Here is a 22234-nt window from a genome sequence, read left to right as displayed (position 1 = left end):
CATTTAATAATACCCTCTTCTTCAAATAAATGCCAATAAAGCCTGAAAAATACACAATGGAAACATTACAGAGAAGTTCAATTTTCGGTCTGTGACACCGTGCGCGAGTATACGTGGTATGATTTTGCACGCGAGTACAGGAGGGTTAAAGGTGGTGGAGAGTTACATCTTTTTAAATATGAAAAAAATGTTCTAGGAGATTTTCCTTAATCATATTTGGATGATTTTTGTCAGTTCAAAAAAGTATTTTAAAAAATACTTCTGCAATGTGGGTCTATACTTTCCAAATTTCCTCAGAAATTCGTCGATTTTGGAAGTGAGCCTTATCATCATATATTCCTTGTTCATAGTTGGCAAGAAATTATTGGTAATGTTCGTATTTTCAGAAACGAAACAGCGCTACACAATTTAACCAAATAGGTTATCGAGGAACAATTCTATGGCAAACCAGCCGGCCGCTGCCCTGCCCCTATCCGTTTTTTTTTAAACCTTGTAACTATTTTTTTTGAAGGACGTGTCCACATTCATTAACACTTTTTTGCAAAAACTCACAACATAATTTTAATAAAAGTTGTTGAATTAATGAGCTGTTTAGGAAAAATAACATTTTAAATACATCGTTAAAAATCTTACTCAAAAATTTAATTTAATGCTGAAAATTTTTATAACCAAAAACATGCTCTTTTCGATATTTGTTTTCAAAAATGAAATATCTTAATTGTCACGTAGCTTTTTTTTTGATATCTATTTTTTTAAATTTTTTATGGTTTTTTTAGATAGTGACTTTTGTTGAAAAAAACAGCCAACTTTTTATTCGAATGGATGCCAATTTGGAAATTTTGCGGATTTTTCAAAAACCGCTACATTTGAGATACAGTAGATGAAAACTATGTTTCATCAATACAGAAATCATTGAACTATTCATCTGTAAAGTCGTGTACACCAGTGGTCTGATAATGTAAAAACCATGACCAAACAAAAGTGCATGTGCCTACCACTCACTGATAAATTTTGAGAAGGCCTATGGATTTACTATGGAATTCATCTTCGCGAATAATTCGGATAATCGGGGTTCCTTATATACATTTTAACATGTCAGATCGGTCCACTAGATTCTAAGAAAAAACGTACTACTAGATCGGTTTTTTACGGCATAATTGGCGTGGAAATGCCACAAATGACTATTACGGTGCCAATGAATGTATAAGCAAAAATCTACCCTAAAATTCCCCCATAAAAAATGTCCCCTATGATAAATATCAGCTCAATCGGATTTAAGGGAGAGTGGCACAAAGCAGCCAAAGGTTGAGTTTTTTGAAAATCGAAAAATCACCCTATTTGGTACATCACTTTCGTTTTCGAGAAATGTTTTTTGATGCCGAATGTTTTAATAACGTCGAGATCTACTGCCATCTCGAATTTTTTAATGTCAAACATCAACGCCTGGTTTCTTTTTTCAGAATACAAGTCAAAACGAATGTTTTAGGGTGCGTATGAAAATGGTCATCTCAATTTTCGACGTAGGACTCCGTCTAACCAGAATACATAGGGGGTAAAATGAAAATCTAGGCACCGAATATGTGGGAAAAATGAAAGATTTCGAGCGCTTATAACTCGAGCCTTTCTTAATAGATCGCAAAGATGTTTACATCAATTGTTAGGACATATTTCTACGCATCCACGACAATGAATAACATTTTATTTTTCTTGAGATAAACAATCGAATAAATGTGTAATGACAAGCATTGTCCAAACGCACAATGCGCCACGTTTTGATCGGTTCAACACCTAAACACCTAAAACGTAAATAGGGGTTTTTGAACATTCGAAAAATTGTCAAAAAGCCGACCATTTTTGTGAAAAATGAGTTAATTTTAACGAAAATCGCTGTTTACTATAAGTTCATAAAAAATCGACAAAATGTGATATCAAAAAACGGCTATGTAACACTTTAGATAATTCATTATCGTTGGGTGTAGTAACCGAAGACGTCCGAAATGGCTTTTGTCAAGGCCGAGAGTTCTGGATAATTTTTCTAAACTGGGTTTTTTTCAAGGTTGAAGGCAAACTAACCCCCGTCCCTGTTAACAAAAAATAATGGAAAAATGAAACAATCCGACGATACAAACAAGCAAGCAAGTCAACAAATAGCTTAACGTTATCCTATGCCAACTATATGTTCGTGTCTCGGACACAATCCTTCAACTTTATAAACTTTATAAACTTTATAAAATCATGTCTTTCTAGCATGAAGTTCGGTGATGGCTTTTAACATGTTTTCTTCCTGAATATCAACCATTGCATATTAATGGTTGATCTGGCTTTTTTTTTGTATAATATATCAAATAAAATAATTATTAATTATTATGAATTCAGAGTTCTTATATGCCAATGATTATTTATGATTCCTTCCAGCCTCTTCATAGATACTCCAACAAAAATCCCACTTCAATATCAAGGATAATTTTTCGTTCGTTGTTGAATGTTGGAGTCAAAAGTGAAGACATCTTTGTGTCTCCTCCAGTTAGATTTACTTCGAATGAAATTCCGCCAGAGACTATCCACGGAATCTTCAGCGCGCGAACAACAACCCACCATTTCATTGCAGCAGACTGTCACTAATGAAAAGCTTTTGTCGCTGCTGATTCACCCCGGATGGGAGCGATCCGCGCCAGCAACCACTTGATGCCGAAGGCATCGGGCATTATGGCAGGACACAACACCAGCGGCTACACCATTCCCTACCCATTGGCAACATCTTTTCCAATTAATGAGAAAAAGCTTTCCGCCCACCCGTTGTGCGTTGTCGGCGGAACACTTGTCGTATACAACTAATTAAATTAATTGAAGCGTATTTGCAAAGTTTCTTTGAGTCCTCTCGGCGCGGGAGTACAACAAAGCACGCCCGGAAGTTCTCGGTCGAAGAGAAAGGAAGGAAGAAAACTGCACTTTGTTTGCGCGTGTTCGCCGGATTCCGGGATGGTGGTTCCACGGGGAGTTGTACGCCAGGAAAACAGGACCACGATTCCCCGGTTCGTCATTCCCGGAGTACAGAGGGATGGGGTGAAATGGACAACAAGCAGTACAAGCGCTGAATTTCCTTTTACTGTCACCTCCCGTCGAGTTGATGGGCAACAGTCGCCTCCTTTGTAACAAAGCCCTTCGCAGTTAATTACCAACTGCTACCAAACCTTGGGTTTGGAAGGACACAATCAATGTCATTGGTGGAAATAGCGGCGAATCGCACTTATCAATGTTTCAATTATGCTCCAAATTGGTTGGGGGTCGATAAATAAATTGCGCTTTGTATGATATAATTGGTGCCGTTTGAACCGAAAAGACAAGGCTAATTTTCTCCTCGTAACAATATTATTGACGTATACTTCAGCAGTATCAATTTTATGGTTGTAATCGACACAGGATATTGTGAAACCATTTTCGTGAGCATCCGTGGGTGGCCTTGTGCACTGGGGGAAACCGCAGACACATTCTTTTCTCTCGAATTTCATCATCAAAATATCTGATCTCGCTGATTAGCATACCGTCCCGCAATACACCGGTTGGATGTTTATGGTTTGTGCACCGCGGAATGGGGTATTATTTGTCATCACGATCAAAAAGTTCACGTTTCTCTATCGAAGTGTAAAACTACGACTCCACACTCGAGAGAAGAATATTTTTTTCCGATCCGAAACTGAGACACTCCCTGTGTTGTGTCGTCGACCGATAGCTCTCCAAGATAAACATCATTAATCTATCATTTGGTAGCGCTGACGCAAACTACTTTTCATCTGCCGACTTATGTACTTCTTTCGATATCCGTAACTAAACCGTCTCTGCTGACTGGTACATTCATCGTGAGTGCTTAAGCTCTTAAAAGTCAACTAAAAATATCCTCCTGAGCCCGAAGTAGAGTTGTAATGCATTGCCACAATTTCGGGTGGGGCGTGTCCGTCCTTAAACCGCGTCTGCATAGCTGCAGAGAATAGCAAAGAACGCATTTTCTCTCCACTTGTGTTGTGCAAAAAAAAAATATAAACATCGTCTTGTTCGGATGCCAAAAACGCTTACTAGCCAACCTCTAAATATATACACCATTCGCCAAAATGTGCACGCATTTCAGTCTGTCAAATAAAACGGCAGTCGACATTGTTTTCGACCACGCCTCTTCTGGCGGTGACGATTCTTGGCCCGAATTCCGTTCGAGGCTTCCATGTGTGTGAAGTATTTGTGTTTTACTTTGGCTGATCTGCGATGTTGCGATGCTAACGATGGAACGCTTCGCTTTCGGTTCACAATTTGAGGCGGTGAACGTGCGGATTGGAAAACGAAAGTTTAAACCCTCGAGACACATACTGTATAGGTTAGATCCATCAACATAAATATGCGCATACACATCCCCGCTGCAATCGGAAATCAATTTGCACTCAATTAGTGGCACGAGAGCGTATACTAATATGCCTGATTGTGGCCCAATTCGGCTCCGTCGGCGGAAGCCAATTATTCGTTCCAATTTTCACGAATTCGTACATAACAAAGATCACTCCATTATCTATTTTTCGCACGCTTTCCGACCGCTTTCCACAGTCACGCGAATTAAAACGATTTCGCCGCTGCAGAGCTATCCCTGGACAAAGTGTCAATTAAATTTTCATTAAATTGACATAAATTTGTCATAATTGGCCAGACTGCCGAACCAGAACAGGGCCACCGCCTCACCGCCACACGACAGATCGATGACATCGATGTTCGCAAAATTCTCAGCCCAAATTAATCGAAATAAATGAATTTTCAATCCACTACACCATCCCCCACCCCCCCTGACACTAAGGGCGGGAGTATCTTTCATCAGGATGAGGAAGGGGATAAATCGAGCGAAAACTTTTTATCGTCATCATCATCATCACCGCCACCGGCAGCTAGCCTATTGGCAGCATGAAATTTTCCAAACGGAAATCCTGTCACAATTAACCTCGGGAAGCTCAGGCAAAGCGATTACCCTTTTGAATGATAACAGAAAGAGAGGGCAGCATTTCTGCGGAATCGATTTGGCGTTAATCGTGTTGGGAGGAGGCGATCGGGTCGTGACACGATTAGAAGGGTCTGTTATTCATGGCATTGAATTTTGTGACAGGGAATAGCGAACAAGTGTACAAGGATATTAGGTCATTTGAAAATATCCGCGGTTATCAGTCACTAGACTGCGTGCGATTTTTCTGACGAAGATCAACAATTCACCAATCGTGTCATACGTTAAATAGATTTGATTAAACAAACTTTTTGTGTATTGTGCAGTAAAGTTCTGTACGCCTACAGAAGAGGAACAATTTGATGCAGCGAAACTGTAAGTTTGATAACAATAAATGAAATTAATTGCATTTTGATTTTTACATGTTGTGTGGGGTGAATTGGTCCTACAGATTTGAGGTTTTTCTTCGGTCTAATTGATTCCAGATGCCGCTGAATTGGAAAAAGAGAATGGGCGAACAACGTTGAAAGAAGGAGGAGCTTGAAAGAGCAACGCAGGCCATCAAGAACGGATTTTCTTTGACCTAGCATCGAAAGTGTTTGAAATGCTCGAACAACAGTGAAAAAATCCATGTACAATTCGAGATGGTCTCAATCCAATTTTTCTGGCCTGTAATCTGGCCAAGAAACCTGGTATCGATCCCAGAACACTGTTACTGATTGTAACACTACGTGTAAAAATATTGGCTATTTAAGCAATTTTGCATACTTCAAATATCCGAAAAAATGTAGATGAATTTTTGAAAAGGGCCTAAGTTTTTATTAAATTCTTGCGAAAATTTTCAGCTCAAAAACTAGAAGACCTACAAATTTTTTGTCAAAAATGAAAAGTAGGGAATTGTTTACGTTTACATTAGAAAATATCAAACAAATTTTAATATTTTATTGATAAATGTAAGAAATGTTATGGGATGTTTAGGAGAGTATTGAAATATGAACTTTTGTCTACGAATACTACGAATACTACGAATGTTTTACTCGTAACATTTGTCGTAACATTTATCGCGATTGTAGGGTGTGAAAATGCGCTCGCTTGACATTTTCAACAAACTTTTTTCTATTCAGAGAAAAAAAAGTAGACGTCTTCGACAATAGTCCATATGTTCATATTATTTTGAGCTTCGTCGAATAATATAGTGCTACCTAGAGTTCAGACAAAATTAGGATTTCTTGTAATTTTTTTTCAAAGAGAACATGAAAAATGTGTTGTTAGAAAAATTCTTTCTCTATATAAATATCCATCTTCCAATGTATGGATGTCGTTTTGGTTATTTTCATATTTTTTCCCAGAATTAAAAAAAGTTTTTAATAATAGTGATAAATTTATTCTTTTTTTTAAACTTGTTAAATTTTTTCAATGAAAATTTGAACATTTTTTTACATTCATTTTAACCCAAAAACTGTTTTAGGTCTTATAGTTTTGAAGTTCTGGCCGGCGGAATTTTTCGTCAAAGAAATTTCCTCCGACTTGCACAGTGGACATCCAAGACGTGTTATTTGGCATAGGAATTGCAACTAAATAAAGGGTGTGTCACATCAAATTGCATCACGGAATAAACGGTGTAGAAATTCGCCCAGTAGACCGATCCTTTTGAAAATTTTAGACAGTAAAATAAAAATTATTAAACAACTTTTGGCATTTTCTTTTTATTCATACTTCGAGCCCAAGCCCGTATGCTCGCACCTTCCTCTTTACCCCGTCCATAAGGTTCTGTACAACGTCAGGTTGTAGTTTTTTTTTGAACAGAAATCCATTTTCTCTTGAAGTCCGCCTCCGATTTGACAACTTTTGGGTTCTTCCGGAGGGCCTGCTTCATAATCGCCCAATATTTCTCTATTGGGCGAAGCTCCGGCGCGTTGGGCGGGTTCATTTCCTTTGGCACGTAGGTGACCCCGTTGGCTTCGTAACACTCCAACACGTCCTTTGAATAGTGGCACGAAGTGAGATCCGGCCAGAAGATGGTCGGGCCCTCGTGCTGCTTCAATAGTGATAGTAAGCGCTTCTGTAGGCACTCCTTAAGGTAAACCTGCCCGTTTACCGTGCCGGTCATCACGAAGGGGGCGCTCCGCTTTCCTCAAGAGCAGATCGCTTGCCACACCATGTACTTTTTGGCAAACTTGGATAGTTTCTGCTTGCGAATCTCCTCCGGAACGCTGAATTTGTCCTCTGCGGAGAAGAACAACAGGCCCGGCAGCTGACGAAAGTCCGCTTTGACGTAGATTTCGTCGTTCATTCCCAGGCAATGCGGCTTCGTCAGCATTTCGGTGTACAGCTTCCGGGCTCGCGTCTTCCCCACCATGTTTTGCCTTTCGTCGCGGTTAGGAGCCTTCTGAACCTTGTATGTACGCAGGCCCTCCCGCTGCTTGGTCCGCTGGACGAATGAACTTGACAAATTCAGCTTATTGGCGACATCTCGGACCGAACTTCTCGGATCACGTCTAAGCTGCTTAACTACGCGCTTGTGATCTTTTTCACTGACGGAGCATCCATTTTTGCCGTTCTTCACCTTCCGGTCGATGGTTAGGTTCTCGAAGTATCGTTTTAGTACTCTGCTGACCGTGGATTGGACGATTCCCAGCATCTTACCGATGTCCCGTTGTAACAACTCCGGATTCTTGAAATGAGTGCTCAGGATTAATTCACGACGCTCTTTTTGTTCGACGACATTTTTCCAAATATACGAAAAATTGACAGTGAAGCATGGCCAACGTGATCTATACTTATAAGCCAAAGCTGAAGATATAATTCCTAAAAATTAAATTTCTACAGCGTGTTTTCCGTGATGCAATTTGATGTGACACACCCTTTACTAATAAAAAAAAATGACGCAAGTACGTTGAGACGGTGAAGTTCATCTAGGGAAAAAAGTTTTTAGTTATTTTTGGAGATTTCAAGCATGCAAAGTTGATAAATGGCAAATATTTTACACCCACAAAGCTTTACTGCAACCTGAGATGGTGTTGCCAACTTCTAAGACGAGTTGACATGAGATAGTCACTGATTTTGATCTACTAGAAGAAGAAAAATGATTGCGATGCATGATCAGCGCTGTATACAATGCCAAAAACGGCACAAATCGCGACATATGGCCAACTTGTGTATAGTTCACGCGAGGGCAAGAATGAATCATGAATCAACAATCTTCAGCTGCTTCTATAAAACCAATCCATCGGTCCTTTTTAGGCTTCCAAGACTTACTAAAGAGTAGAAAGTAAAAGCATGAAGTAGTGAAAATGGAATTGATTTTTAAATGTTATTGCCGGTAGAAAATTTGTGTGAATTTGGGAGTGTTCGGCCTTATTATTCCGATCTATCATTTCATCGATGAATTCGAGCATTGTTTTTGGTGGCATCAAAGTTCAGCGCATAAAAAGCCGGTCGTAAAGAAGGTGTTTCCCAGCGGTGAGAGCTGTGTTCTTCGGTGGAAAACTGAAGGTGAAAGTTTGTTGCTCAGCGGTTGTTGTCGCCGCTGCCGCCACCTCACAACCGATTCGGTTCGGATTTTCTGTTGCCGTTCTGTGATGGGTGCTGAATAGCATAGTTTGGGATTTTTTGTGTTTCATGGACGAAAACGCAGCCTTTTGAATAAATTACACTCCAAATCAGTCACTCTGTAAAATCATATTAAACTAAAATTTTAAGTATAGAAAAACCGAAATTGATTCATATGACAATTATAAAATTCAGATAAAAAACCGTCCAAGGAAGCCAACACTAACACAATAAGGGAAAACTTAGGCAACCGCAACCCGATCTATGTTAGCGATGTCAATCGGATCTCCAACTCAGCTCTGCATATTGAGGCAACTCAAACGTCATGTAATCGTTATGTTTTCATCTTTCATTTTCAACTGCATAATCGCTGGCAGAGATGCCATTTCTTTAACTGCCATAGAAAATCTTATGACGAGCGAATTACGGGAATTGTTTTTGAAAAAAAAATCTACTTTAAGTGAGATTTTTTTAGCTCGAGCAAAAGGAAAAAAAAACAAAACTACCTAATTTTGCTAAGTTTGTAAAAGTAATTTTTATTCCATTGTGGAGTTTTCGAAAGTCGCGCATACTACCAATTTGATGAAAATTGTAAATTAGGTACTTTTTGGTGGAACGAAGAAAATACTTATGTTAAGTAGATTTTTTTCCAAAAAACATGTTTCATAATTTGTTCTTCATATGATATTTTATGGCAGTTAAAGAAAGCGGGGGAAAATTGATCACAATTTTCAGAAAAATGTGAATATTTCCGAAATTTTTTGTTAGATCTATTCCCAAGTATTTTTAAAAATCAATACTGGTGCTAAAGCCACAAAACGCTGTGGAAAATTTTGTTCAAAAAAATCTTTAGGCGTTCATTTGAAAAATGTTTAGCGGAAAATTTCAAAATGTAGCTTTGGGGTGAAATTGATCTATCTATGTTTATCAGGACTTTCAAGTGTCAAATGCACAAAAATGTATAGGAAATCAATTATTTCTTCACCTGCGGTCATTTAAATGTTAATTCAAGGGTTTGAGGATACAAAAACCTGATTTAATCCACCTAAAGGTGTGGTCATGCCTTTCCATAACTCGATTAAAACATTGATCTGGAGGTCATTCGTAGACACTTCGGGTTATCCTAATGTGGCCAAAAACCCTTGAAATGGACACCAATGAGCTAGTTTTGACAAACCAAGACGTTCGATATGTCGCATGATGGGATTCGGTTCTGGTTATTCGTGGTGCTTTTTTGTATAATAGTTTTTTCCCACTTGTTTGAATAGTAATTACAAATATTTGATTACTTATTCAACTCATCAAGTATCGGCTAGAAGTGAAATCATATGTTTAGCGTCTATAAATATTGTTTTGATGTGTTGAAAATATGTTTCTTTTCAATAGATAAAAATGGAAACGAAAATGCTATTCAGGAAAATATTATTTTTTATGCAATTTAATAAGTGATTCGTTGTGAGCCATTGACAAAGGTGATTATTGAACATGTCAGATAAACAGAAGTTTAAAATTAAGTTGCATAATACCTCCGAAAATTTATGTTTGTTTTCAATAATACGTTTGATCAATTTCACCCCGGTGATCGATTTTCCCCCGGATAACGGTACCTCTGCCTGCGATTATGCAGTTTATGATGGCGGATGAAAACTTAACGATTCCATCACGTTTGAGTTGCCTCAATGTGAAAAGCTGAGTTGGAGATCCTTTCGACATCATCAACATAGATCGGATTTCGGTTGCCTGATGTGTCTAACGCAATTTCGTGATGTTTGTTCAAAAATTTTGTGGTCATTATTATTCGTCTTTCTAGATGCCATTTACCCTGCAGCTCGAGAAATGGCCAAACTAAACACAGCAAGATAGATCTCAGTGTGTGCAGTGTAAATTAAAACCGTAGATTACCTCTTGATGGAGGGAAATTACACATACTCAAAAGGTTGTGATCCCCGGTGACGTTCCCGTCGCTGAAACACTCATGTGTACTCTTGTATTCTGTTCCAAATAGTCACAACACAGGGGATGTGTGTTTATCATTTAAATAAACTACACAAATTTTAAGTACACATACAAAAATCAAGAGCCGCTGCTTCTTCTGCTGATTAATTACGGGGCAACGACGCTGGAAGTTCTGTCCGAAGAGAAGAAAGTTCTGCTCCGGAGAAAAACAACACTCGGAGTGTTTCGCCACGAAGGATATAGCACAGAGGTTGCTTATTTGCGATCTCTATCTAACTCGGTGTGTTTCACCGAAACCCTGCACGAATAGTAGAACGTCTAGGGATCGTTTTTACGATTGTTAATTGAATTTATTTGATGCTAGATGAAGGCAAGTGTAGACCCGGAAGCGCTAGGGATGCTCGGATTTTCTGGCAAGATGAACCAAACAAACAAAAAATGACTATCTGTTTGCATCCGAAAGTTCGTCTTGGTACATGAGAGGTCGAAGTGTGAGGGCGGCAGGTGCTACGACGCGGCGGGAGCCCAGCCCTACGCTTTAGATTGTGCCGGAGCCAATCCAGAGAAAAACGAGATGTTTCCGAAGAGATTAAACAAATTGAATGCACAAACTCTTGCATTTCCGGCTCGGCTGTATTGCATGCAAACGGTGCACCAGGGAAGGGAGAGGAAAAAAAGGGATGATCTCGGCTCGGTACTCTCGTCTCGAACGGCGAACGGATCATCTAGATGAGAGCGGATTTGTTTTCATTTGCAGACGAAAGTCATTAAACTAATTATTTAAGCTTTTTCCACCGAGCGAGATCGCAGTCCGACGGTGGCAATGGTTGTTCGCAGTGCGGAACACGGTCACGCCGTCAGCCGAGTGAATGCGAATCGAGGAGTAGTAAGGACAACGGAATACACTCCCAGGTTAGTAGATGATTTTCGCAGATTCATAGAGAAGATAAGCGGCCAAAGTACACTCGGAAGGGTTTTGAATTCATTTCCGATTCACTTCCATTCATTGCCCCTGTTTGTGTGAAATAATTGAATATTACTGTTTTTTTTTCGTAATCAGGTACATTAAGTGATAGTGCGAAATTATTTTCATTGTTGAGTTATTCAAATATGCAATATTTTTTGTTAGAACAAAAACAGAATCCTTGCCACTGTCACAACATACAAAAAGATAATACAACAGGTCGAACAACTGTTGCTCCAAGAACCCTGTTTAATGCGAACAACCTAAATAAGATCCGGGAAATGCGACCACCTAAATATATAGCCATTAACTCATACTGCCAGTTTTGCTCGCGTACGTAGCCTTGGGGTGCTTTATTTTCAAATTCGACTTCGCCAAACAGGAGAATGTCGCAAACAAGTGTTGGCTTCCTGTTGCCTTGTCGGTTTTAAGACTGGTCGTCAATTTTTAGAGAAAACGTCAATCCCGTCTTTGCCTCATCCATCTGGATTACATCTTTCTATCGGTTGGATGGGATGAAAATTCCAATTTTCTCGAGATGTACATGGACATTTTCCCCGAAGCTGGTAGTGGTTCTGTATCCCCCAATTTTTCCAGTGAACGACGAACATTGACGCTGGAGAAAAAGTTTTGTTCTGTTTTGGCTGGAAAAAGTTCTGAAATATTGTTGTGGCACTTTAACATTGGTATCCTTCGAATGCTCAGCCGAGTTTCCTTGAACCGAAATTTTAACAATTTTGTGGTACGCCCATCATGTGGTTTACGGAAAGTACAAGTAAATATTACCAGAAAAAAGCACGACGAACGTTAGGGACAATAAAACCAGTAATGTCTTTCACTTGAGAGATTGAACCCTTTTGAAAACGAATTATTGTGCCTGTGTCAGTGAGATTTGAGTTTGTTAGCCATGCAATTGAAAATTCCCCATGAAAATTACAACGATTTCCGATCTGCGAACAACCTCACATCACGGAAGTAAAAAGTATGAGTTGACAATGTTTTTCAATCATTAACTCTCTGCTAAACATTTAATCAAGTTCAAATCCCTCCTCGAAACCGTTCTGACTCAAAACAACGATCAACCACATGTATTACAACGTTTACGGCTCTGCCACTGTTTTATCTGGCGCTATTATACTTCGAGAAAATGCTCGAGCATAAATCTCTGAAATCACACCCCCCAATTCAGGTTCTCATTCCCTTCTGGAACCCCACCCGACCAAAATGACAGAGAAAACAATGAAAGGATCAAATATTCCGCAGTTCATATATATTTTTCCAGCTAAGCAAAATATATATATATTCTGCGCGAGCTGACTGTAGGGTGTTGTTTGACGCCACAGCCTTCCCAAATCGTTTCGGCAATCGTCGTCTTCGTCGGCCCGGGATGAGGAATAAATTTGAGCAAAAGTGGTGTTGCTATTAGCATACGTACATTTTCACCAATCTTTTTTCTTCGGTTCATCTTTTTTTTTCGTGTGTTGCCGTTGCCGTTATGAGAAAGGCAGTTAATTTTCTACGAGGCATTGTCACACGTGTCTGATGTCATCGTCACGTACTCTCGACGAGGGAAGGGGAGGGGGATGTGTGGATGGGGAGGATTGAAAATTGAGGGTTTTTATCGATTTCCGATGGGTGTTTTTTTCTTCTTGCTCGCTTGAATGAGTATGTTTTCGGTGGATTCGATCTTTTTTATTCGTTAGAAAATGGTATTCTTATCGCCTCTGGAGCCACTTACTGTGAAACGATGCTTTGAGATTTGTGGCTTGTAAAAAGAAAAACTGGAAGCGATATTGGAGGAAAGCGAATGCTTCTATGCGTGCGTAATAGCCTATCCGTGTTTAGGTTGGGATATATTCATAAACTGAAGTTGATCGTCAGTGAAACCTCTCTTGATACTTTCTCGATTAACACTGTTTCGATATAACGCGGTCGAAAATTTCAGATTCATCCCTGATTCCTCATCAAAATCCTTCGATTTTTCATATCGCTCTGCACCTCGAAAGGACACTGTTATGAGCTTTCAACAGTTCTTTGACCCAACACTTTTTAAAGAAAAAGAAAATGCACAAACGGATTGGTACGAGACGACTTTACGAAAACGAGGGTCTGTAATTTTCTATTTTATTTTCTGTACTCACGTCTACTCTCAATTCCGATTCAGACAGTTCTTATTTTCTAATTGCAGATTACACTCTCATTGTCTAGATTTCAGGAGACTCCAGAATTGTTTTTCTGATTCATTCAAGACTCATGGATTTATTTAGATAACCAACTTCAGATCCTCAAATACGAATTCACATGCTCCTAAATTAAATGTGTTATGTTGATCCTAGATTTAGATCAACGATTCAGTTTCAGCGCTACGGAGTTTGAAGCAAGATTCAAAATCCAGATGGATTAAGATCTGATTGGGATACCTGATTTGGATTGTGGAATCATATTTCAGATCAGCCGCGTTAAATGCAAAAAATGTTCCAGAACCAGATTTTGGATTCAAATACCAACATACAGATTACAAATCTTACTCATCATATTTAACATTCTGAATTTTAAACTGGATGTAGGCTTGGATTCAGGTACATGTTTTGAATATAGATATCTGGTGGTCTGTAGAGTATACAACCACATTGTTAACGTAGGACTACGAACTTATTACTGTCGAGAAAAAAATTATCATAGAAATTGAAGAATGAATTTTTCAGTACAAATATTTGGTAGCACTGAGAAGTACCGATGAATGAATGCTTGCACTGAGTGGAAGGGCGAACGATTCGCAAAGCAATAAAAAAAACAAGTGAAGCAAATTACCAAATTAGCACACAGCATCAACATGTACTGTTGATTGCTCGTTGTCTAGAGCGACACTGAAAAACTGAACTTCCAAGAAAATTCAAGTAGTTTTTCAGTCTCTCAGAAAAATTACACCTCGAACGCTTCCGAACCACCCGAAATATGTTTGTCTATTGGGGATAGTACACAAATTATAACACACGCAAATAGGAGAAGAGGATTTGGCATTGGGAAAACACGAGGGAGCGGGAAGTAAATGTTGCTCTTCGAATTTTAGATTTGATTTAGATTCAGATTAATTTCTGATTCTCAATCACTAATCTGATTTGGATTTTAAATTCATACGAATCCGAAACAGATTCAACATGTGAGCAAACAACTTAGATTTCAACATAAAATCTTGAATTTAGATTTAGTTTAATTCATTATACTTAGCATTCTGGAGTTTGAGGTGTATGATCTGGGAACTGATCCCATTTTGGATTCAGATTTTGATTCCAAACCCAGATCTAGACTCGGATACGTATTTGTGGTATAAGACTGGATGCCAATCACGACCAAAACATGTGCCATATTCAGATGTAGGTTCCGGAATTCCAGATTCAAAACTGACGTTTACACACCACTGCGATCCGGATAGTAATTGTTTTTCAATTCCGCATTCAGATTCTGCGTTTTGAATCTTAATTAGGATATATAGATCCCGAATTAAAACTTCAAACTTAAAAAATTCTGGCAACTAAACGCCAGTTTTCATACTCCAGATTTCTTCATGTAAACCGAGATATCGGAGCTGGGCTCTGGAATCTGATTTCAAATTTTAGATTTCAGATACAGATCAAGATTTCATCAGATTAGTTTTCAGGTACGTTGTGGATATAGATACAGATTACAGTTTGAAAAAAGTTCTTGGATCTGGGCCTAGAGACACGGATGGGATCTTGACATAGCACTGTGATTATGTGTAGTAATTGCATTTGAATAGAGTTTCTTTATTGGTCAAAATCTGTAATTTTTTCTCGTTTGATATATCGTATTGAAGTCCTGAAATAACCGTTTCTTGTATGAACTTGTGTATCCTTCACTAGTTAGTTGAGATAACGTGGTAGAATTTGAAACCACATGCTCTCCAAAAATGTACACAAAAATACCATTAAAGCCATTACCACCCTTTTCTTCTGTTTATTCAGTTATGCAGAAGAAGACAAGGAGTCATCATTTATAATTCTTGAACACAAGTCTAAATGGTGAAGATCTTCATAAATATAAACCTAAGTCAAATAAATCTTAACTACAGAAATGTATTATGGATAAAAATAGCATTTACTCATTCTTTGTCACGTTGTCCGGAACATTGTTTGTAGGAGGTTGTAATCACTTCACAGCTAGGTGATGTATATTGAGTATAGCCATGTGTGCTCTCTTGGGAAGCTCGTTTGGCTGCTGTAGTGACCTGATCTTAGTTTTTATTATGTACAGGAAAGAGAAAGGAGAATGGGCAAGCGCATTCAAGAAAGTGAAGCGTGCTTCTAAGGAAGACATATATGAAGAACATAATATTAAGATCGCGGCTACTCAAGCTATCATAATCTGATATGCGTGAGTATATCCTTTGGAACTTCTAAATCAGCAGCCAGTTAAATTCATTAAATGCATTTTTTACACAACCAAACAACATGCTCGATATTATGACATCCTGGACCACAATGACTTAATTTGTTAGTAGCAACACCTATACGATAAAGACGTGAATTGAGCCCGAAATGATTGAACTATGGGGATAATAAAGTAAAACTATCTTCCAAAATCATTCCTCCTATGATTCAACTTTTGCCATCTTATAAATGTCTGTTTGACCGAAAAATGGAGAATAACTCGTGATAGGCATCGACTCACAGTGTGAGCTAACGATGAATTGTAGGCAAAAAATTGCTCGTTGCGTCGGGGAGGAAAACAATCCAAAAAACATACCCATTTCGTAATTATCTTTTTACTATATTTTTTGTCCGTTTCCCACAAAAAAGCTGGTTAAATTTCCTGTCTAATGGTATACAACACAACATATGTCGCAATAACGATTTTGAGTAACGTGCGTTTGAAATCTCCTAATGAATCGTTACATTTTTCGTAGAGTGACCTCTCTACGAAAATCAAAGCCATAGTCCTATGTCAAAATGAATCAGATCAAATTTGCGTAGCTGAATCCACATGGGTTCAATTGCATTTTAGGCAGTTTATGTTAAGATTTGATTTTTGAACCTTGTCATCATTTTGGGCGCATTTTTGTAATGACTCATGTATATTCTGTGATTTTATGATAGTTTATGACATTTTATGGTAGTTTCCAAGTTGAAGATCTACAATAATCATAAACAGGGTCTGATGACAACACAGTACCCTTTCAGAATTCAGTCAAATTTTGTTGTTTTAGATGGCAAATTGAGTAACTTTCCATAATAGATTTCTCCAGAATTAGTCTAGTAAATTGCTTTCTGAAAAGGGCGAAACTTTTTTGTGTTTTTTTTTCTGTAAATCGATAAAAGAAATTTGATTTACGAGGAATTGTCTGAAATTCCATATTTTTAAAATTAAATCAAGTACATATTACACTTGAAGAATGTATTTTAAAAACTTAGATTCGAATAAAATATAATCATTTCAGAACTAGAACTGATGGATGAAAGATTAAAAGCAATATATTTGGTTACAAGTGTTGTAAGTCACTTTAATACAGAAAAAAGCCTCTCCTAGAACATATTTCTATAAGAGTAGCCGTTTTTGAGCTATATTGCTTGATAGTGAAGCACAAAAAAGTATCGCCCTTTACATAAAGCAATCTAAACTAATTCTGGAGAAATTATTACGCAAAGCCACTCAATTTGTCCAGTTCTGAAATGATAATTTTTTAATCGAATTTTAGTGTTTAAAATGTATTTTTTAGTAAAATACTTAACATATATCTTAAAACATATTTTTATGAAAATTCAGATAATGTCCAATAAGTCACTCATAGAAAATAATTTGCAAGAGTTGCCGTTTTTAGCTGTATAGATTAATAAAAAATGCATAAAAAAGTTTCGCCCTTCCCAGAAAGTAGTCTAGACTAATTTTGGAGAAATTTAATATGCAGAGATACTCAATCAGCTTAAATCTCCACATCCAAAATGGATCCTGAGAGCCCCATAGACGAATGTGAGTTGAGAGATGGTGCGAAATTCGTTTATAGTCACGCTATTCGCCTTCGAGAATACTGTGACTCGAGCCAACTCATGCTACTCGCTACGTGGAATAAGCGGGATGGCCGTAGAAATATCTCTGGAAATGTTAAATAAGTTGGAGAGAGAGAGAAAAATGTAAGCATTGATAGAAGTTTTTTTTTCTTCGAGGCGCGAACTGTTCTTGTTGATTTTGTTTATTTTATTCCAAATATTGAAGCAGGAAATTTTAAAAAAACAATCATCGTTTCATGGATCCCAGTTCTCGTTCAAACGTAGTGTTTTATATCTCTTGTCTTATCAATGGCTTTATTGTAACCGCTGGGTAACTTATTCTAAATCACAGCATGTATTTCTCTTAGAAAATAAATTTCAAAGCTACTGTGTTGCAACACAATTTATTTAATTCTGTTTCGTGCTTGTGAATTACTATAAGTCCCCGTTAATGTAAATGAAGTCTCATTCAGTAGTGAATGATCTATCATAGATATGTTAATAAATTGATATTCAGTCACATTTTCATTAATTTTCGAAAGATACATGCTGTACTCTGAAACAATTGCAATAACTCGTGCGTTAATAGGAAACTGTGCATCAAAATCTGCAAACCTCATTAGAAATTGCACCCTGCCTTTAAACAATGCCTAATTATTTGAATTAAAAATAGATGTTTTTGTCGTCCAAACTGGAAGTGATCTGATCAGTTGGAAAACATACGAAGAGAATGAAAAAGCCGCTCGAAAGCTAGCTAACTGGATAAGACTTCTCCACTCATCAAGGGTCACAAACGGCAGTAAACGGTGGCTCTCAATGAATCATCGGATTTCTAGTGGTACATAGCGATAACTAAGCTTCGTTCACCCGAAATTGGTTTCAGTTTAGGTGCTGTTACGAGCTCACCACCATCTTAATTGAATCGTCAACGTCTCTTCAAATGCACGCACAACATTCGCAGGTGGTGGCGAGAGATTCCGTTCGCATGATACCTGGGGCTGACCATTAAAAACAGCGCCCGTAAAACATGTTGTTTTCATGTGTATGTTGGATAAAGAATTAATTGGGTTGCTACTTACTTCCACACTAGTAACGATGATATAAAAATGACTAACAATAGTAGCACTGAACACAGCACAATCATGGCGGACGTTTGGAATGATGGACTGCTGTGGTAACTCGCGTCGAGGATCTGAAAAAAAAAGAAAGACAAAAGAAGGACATTAGAGAGGCAAAAAATAACGATCAAAGAAATAAATTTAATAGTTTTCAGAACGATAGAAAAATCGAAACAGGTAGATCAGGTAGCTGAGAAATAAAAAAAAACAACACTGACCAAGGTGAGGCGAGAGAAGCACTGCGCAACATGAGAGGAGTGTGCGTCGGTCATAAAACACGTAGAGGTGATTAAAAGTAAACATTTCGTTAATAACTTAATTAAGTTGGCAATTGCCTCGGGGGAACCAAAGCCACGCAGATGGAGGGTTTTCTTCTTTTAACTTCTTCTATGTCTAACCTTAATTCTATACTTTTTGTTTCACCGATAAAATTGCGTAGAAATTCGAATCATGTCCAGTTTTCATCACATTTACTCTTCTGTTCGCTACTAGTGTTCGTTCCAGTCGGTCAACGAAAGAAATTTTATGACTTTCCTAGAGTCTGGACAAACTTTTAAGTCTTTGTTTCTGACTAGTGCCGTGAGATTCAAATTGTTTGAGTTAGAGAATTATCTGAAGTAGGAATGTTTTGAAATTGTGAAGTCACGAGTTGTCGACTTTTCAATGCTCTTGGCTTCAATGCATCGAATAGTTTTCACCTACGCATTTTATTCTATTCCGAGTTTTGGAGCCCAATTTAATATCATCTCATTCAATTTGTACTTAGGGCTAATTCGACAGAAAATCTTCATCCGCCAGAAGCACTTTTCAATTTATCTCATGTAATTACATTACACAACGGACCAACCATTTCCCAATTCCAATAAGACCGCTATCGTTCTGATTGACCTTTTCTCTAGCCGTATGGGTTATTTCGGATGAAATGTAATTGAAGGCAGCATCGTATCCTCCGCCTTACCGGTCGGTCGGTCGGTCAGTGTTCGCCCCAAACTGGTTGGTAATTGAAAAATTCCCGTACTCCGCGCGGGCACACACAATAGGAAATTGATTTTCCTCTTATCACTCTGACTCGTCGCTCATATCTCTTCCATTCTGTTCGTTCCTTCCATTCCTTTTTAAACACTTCGTGGCGGTCGTAAAAATCGAGGCTCAACCCTTTCCACACTTTTTTTTCCTTCGATACCTTTCCACTACTCAATGTTCATTGTTTGTATTTCCAACCCTCCTAAACGCTGGTCAGGGCGAAAAAAAATTAACGAGTTCCCATTCGAAGCGATGATCATCAGGAGAGAACGAGAGCCTCGACAGGTGAGGGGGAATCCATTGGGAAACTATCTTCACCCCTTTTGTTCTCTTATCATAATAAATCAGCCCAGAGCGGAGTCTTTGCCGGGTGTAGGTGGGTAGGTATGCAGTCTTTTTAGTCGATATGGAGAGATGAAAACGGAGATATAAGAGAAAGCTAGTTCTCTAGAATTTCATACTGGCCTGGAAATGTCATGTGTCATCGGGAATAGATTATATATTGGATTGGAAATGGAAAAATTGATATATACATATGTATGTCGAACAGAAACTTAGCTAAGTATAGTGAAGCACCGAATATCCGTGAGCAGTTTATTCACCATGCCTGAAGATCCACTTTGTTTACACTTTCCGTTTTATTATCAGAAAACATATTTCATATTTCTTTCAAGATCCAACTTCATTTTATAATGTGGTGTAATATTGTGGTGCATTGGTATAACAGCAAACGTGGTAATGTGGTCGTGTCAAATCGGCTTTGATTCAATCTGCTTGGAATCGTTTGGATTTTTTTTATGGATACAATTCCAAGCGGACATTTTTTTCGAAATGACACCAGATCTCGACGTTTCATGCATTTTTAAGTCATTTGGCATCGAAAAAAATCGATTTTCCAATTTTCCCCCCTTGGAAGATTTTCTAGTATCACAAAAGCAAAACTTTGAGCGCTTTGAGGCACCCCTAAATCATGTCCGATTGAGCTGAAACTTTACACAGGTCATTTTTTTTGGGCAAATACACAAATTGTACATGGTCGGTTTTTGAAATTCGACGATGAATTTTTTCCATACATCCATTGCCACCCTAATCTATATATATAAAAATGGAATTCTGTCTGTCTGTCTGTCGATTCTTATGGACTCGGACACTACTGAACCGATCGACATTAAGATTGGTATGTAGGGGTTTTTTAGGCCGGGGAAGGTTTTCGTGATAGTTTGAAACCCCTCCACCCACTCTAAAGAGGGGCTGCCATACGAATGAAACACAAATTTCTGTATTACGCGAGAATTAATAACGCAAACGGAACGAAATTTGGCATGTGGAGGTTTAAGGGTGCAATAAATGTTTCTATGGAGGTTAGACACTCCAATCCCCTCTCTAAGGAGGAGGCTGCCATACAAATGAAACACAAATTTCTGCATTACTCGAGAATTAATCACGGAAATGGAACGAAATTTGGCATGTGGAGGTTTAAGGGTGCAATAAATTTTTCTATGGTGGTTAGGCACTCCAACCCCCTCTCTAAGGGGGGGCTGCCATACAAATGAACCACAAATTTCTGTATTACGCGAGAATTAATAACGCAAACGGAACGAAATTTGGCATGTGGAGGTTTAAGGGTGCAATAAATTTTTCTATGGTGGTTAGGCACTCCAACCCCCTCTCTAAGGGGGGCTGCCATACAAATGAAACACAAATTTCAGCATTACTCGAAAATTATTTAAGCAAATGAAACTAAATTGGGCATATTGAGGTATTAGGGTGCAATAAATATTTTTATGGTGGTTAGACTCTCCACGCCCCTCTCTAAGGGGGGGGGGGGGAGGCTGCCATACAAATGAAACACAAATTTCTACATCACTCGAGAATTAATCAAGCAGATGCTTCCGAATGCATCTGGAGGTTTTAGGGTACAATAAATGTTTCTATGGTGGTTGAACACTCCTCTCCCCCTCTTTAAGGGAGCCCCTCTCTAAGGGAGGACTGCCATATAAATGAAACACAAATTTCTGCATTACTCGAAAAGTAATCAAGCAAACGAAACCAAATTTGGCATGTGGAGGTTTTAGGGTGCTATAAATGATTATATGGTGGTAAGATACTTCTCCTCCCTCTCTTAGGGTGGCCTGTCATACAAATGAAAAACAAATTTCTGCATAACTCGAAAACTAATCAAGCAAATGGAGCCAAATTTGGCATGCGAAGATTTTAGGGGGCACGAAACGTTTCAATGCCCCCCCTTTCTAAAGGGGAGAAGAGAGAGGGGTCTGTGTCCGAAAATAATCTGATATTAGAATGATGAGTTAGAAGTACTAGGATTTTTTTTAGTAAAAGGTAAATTCAACGGGGTCGATTAGAAGATCAATCAATGAACTGTTCTGCGATTGGACTTATGAACTTGCGCTTAGTAAGAAAACGTGATTGTTTGAAGGTATTGATAACAAAAAAACAAATTTAGTCATTTATTGCATTATCCGCGATTTTCGTGATCCGCGGTGGCCTAGCCAGACCATTCGGCGGATAATCGGGGTTCTACCGTACAATCATAAAAAAATAAAAATTTGAAAAATGTTCAGCCAAAAGATTCAAAATTACAAATTCCCGCTATATATTTTATAGAATTTATGATGGGGCACATGTCTGT

General features: G+C 38.3%; 1 protein-coding gene across 2 annotated transcripts in view; it reads right to left on the bottom strand.

Annotated features, from left to right (window-relative positions):
* Positions 1 to 22234, bottom strand: part of LOC129777569 (uncharacterized protein DDB_G0283357) — a 230763-nt gene that overhangs the window by 130977 nt on the left and 77552 nt on the right. For both annotated transcript variants that reach the window (XM_055783917.1, XM_055783918.1), the window contains exon 3: positions 18523 to 18635. In XM_055783917.1, coding sequence (XP_055639892.1) covers positions 18523 to 18635 — 113 coding nt within the window. The remainder of the gene's footprint in view (positions 1 to 18522; positions 18636 to 22234) is intronic.

Source organism: Toxorhynchites rutilus, chromosome 3, assembly GCF_029784135.1.
Source record: "Toxorhynchites rutilus septentrionalis strain SRP chromosome 3, ASM2978413v1, whole genome shotgun sequence".
Classification (NCBI taxonomy): Eukaryota; Metazoa; Arthropoda; class Insecta; order Diptera; family Culicidae; genus Toxorhynchites; species Toxorhynchites rutilus.
Note: the sequence above shows the minus strand (reverse complement) of the source record. Positions and strands in the feature narration are given on the sequence as shown.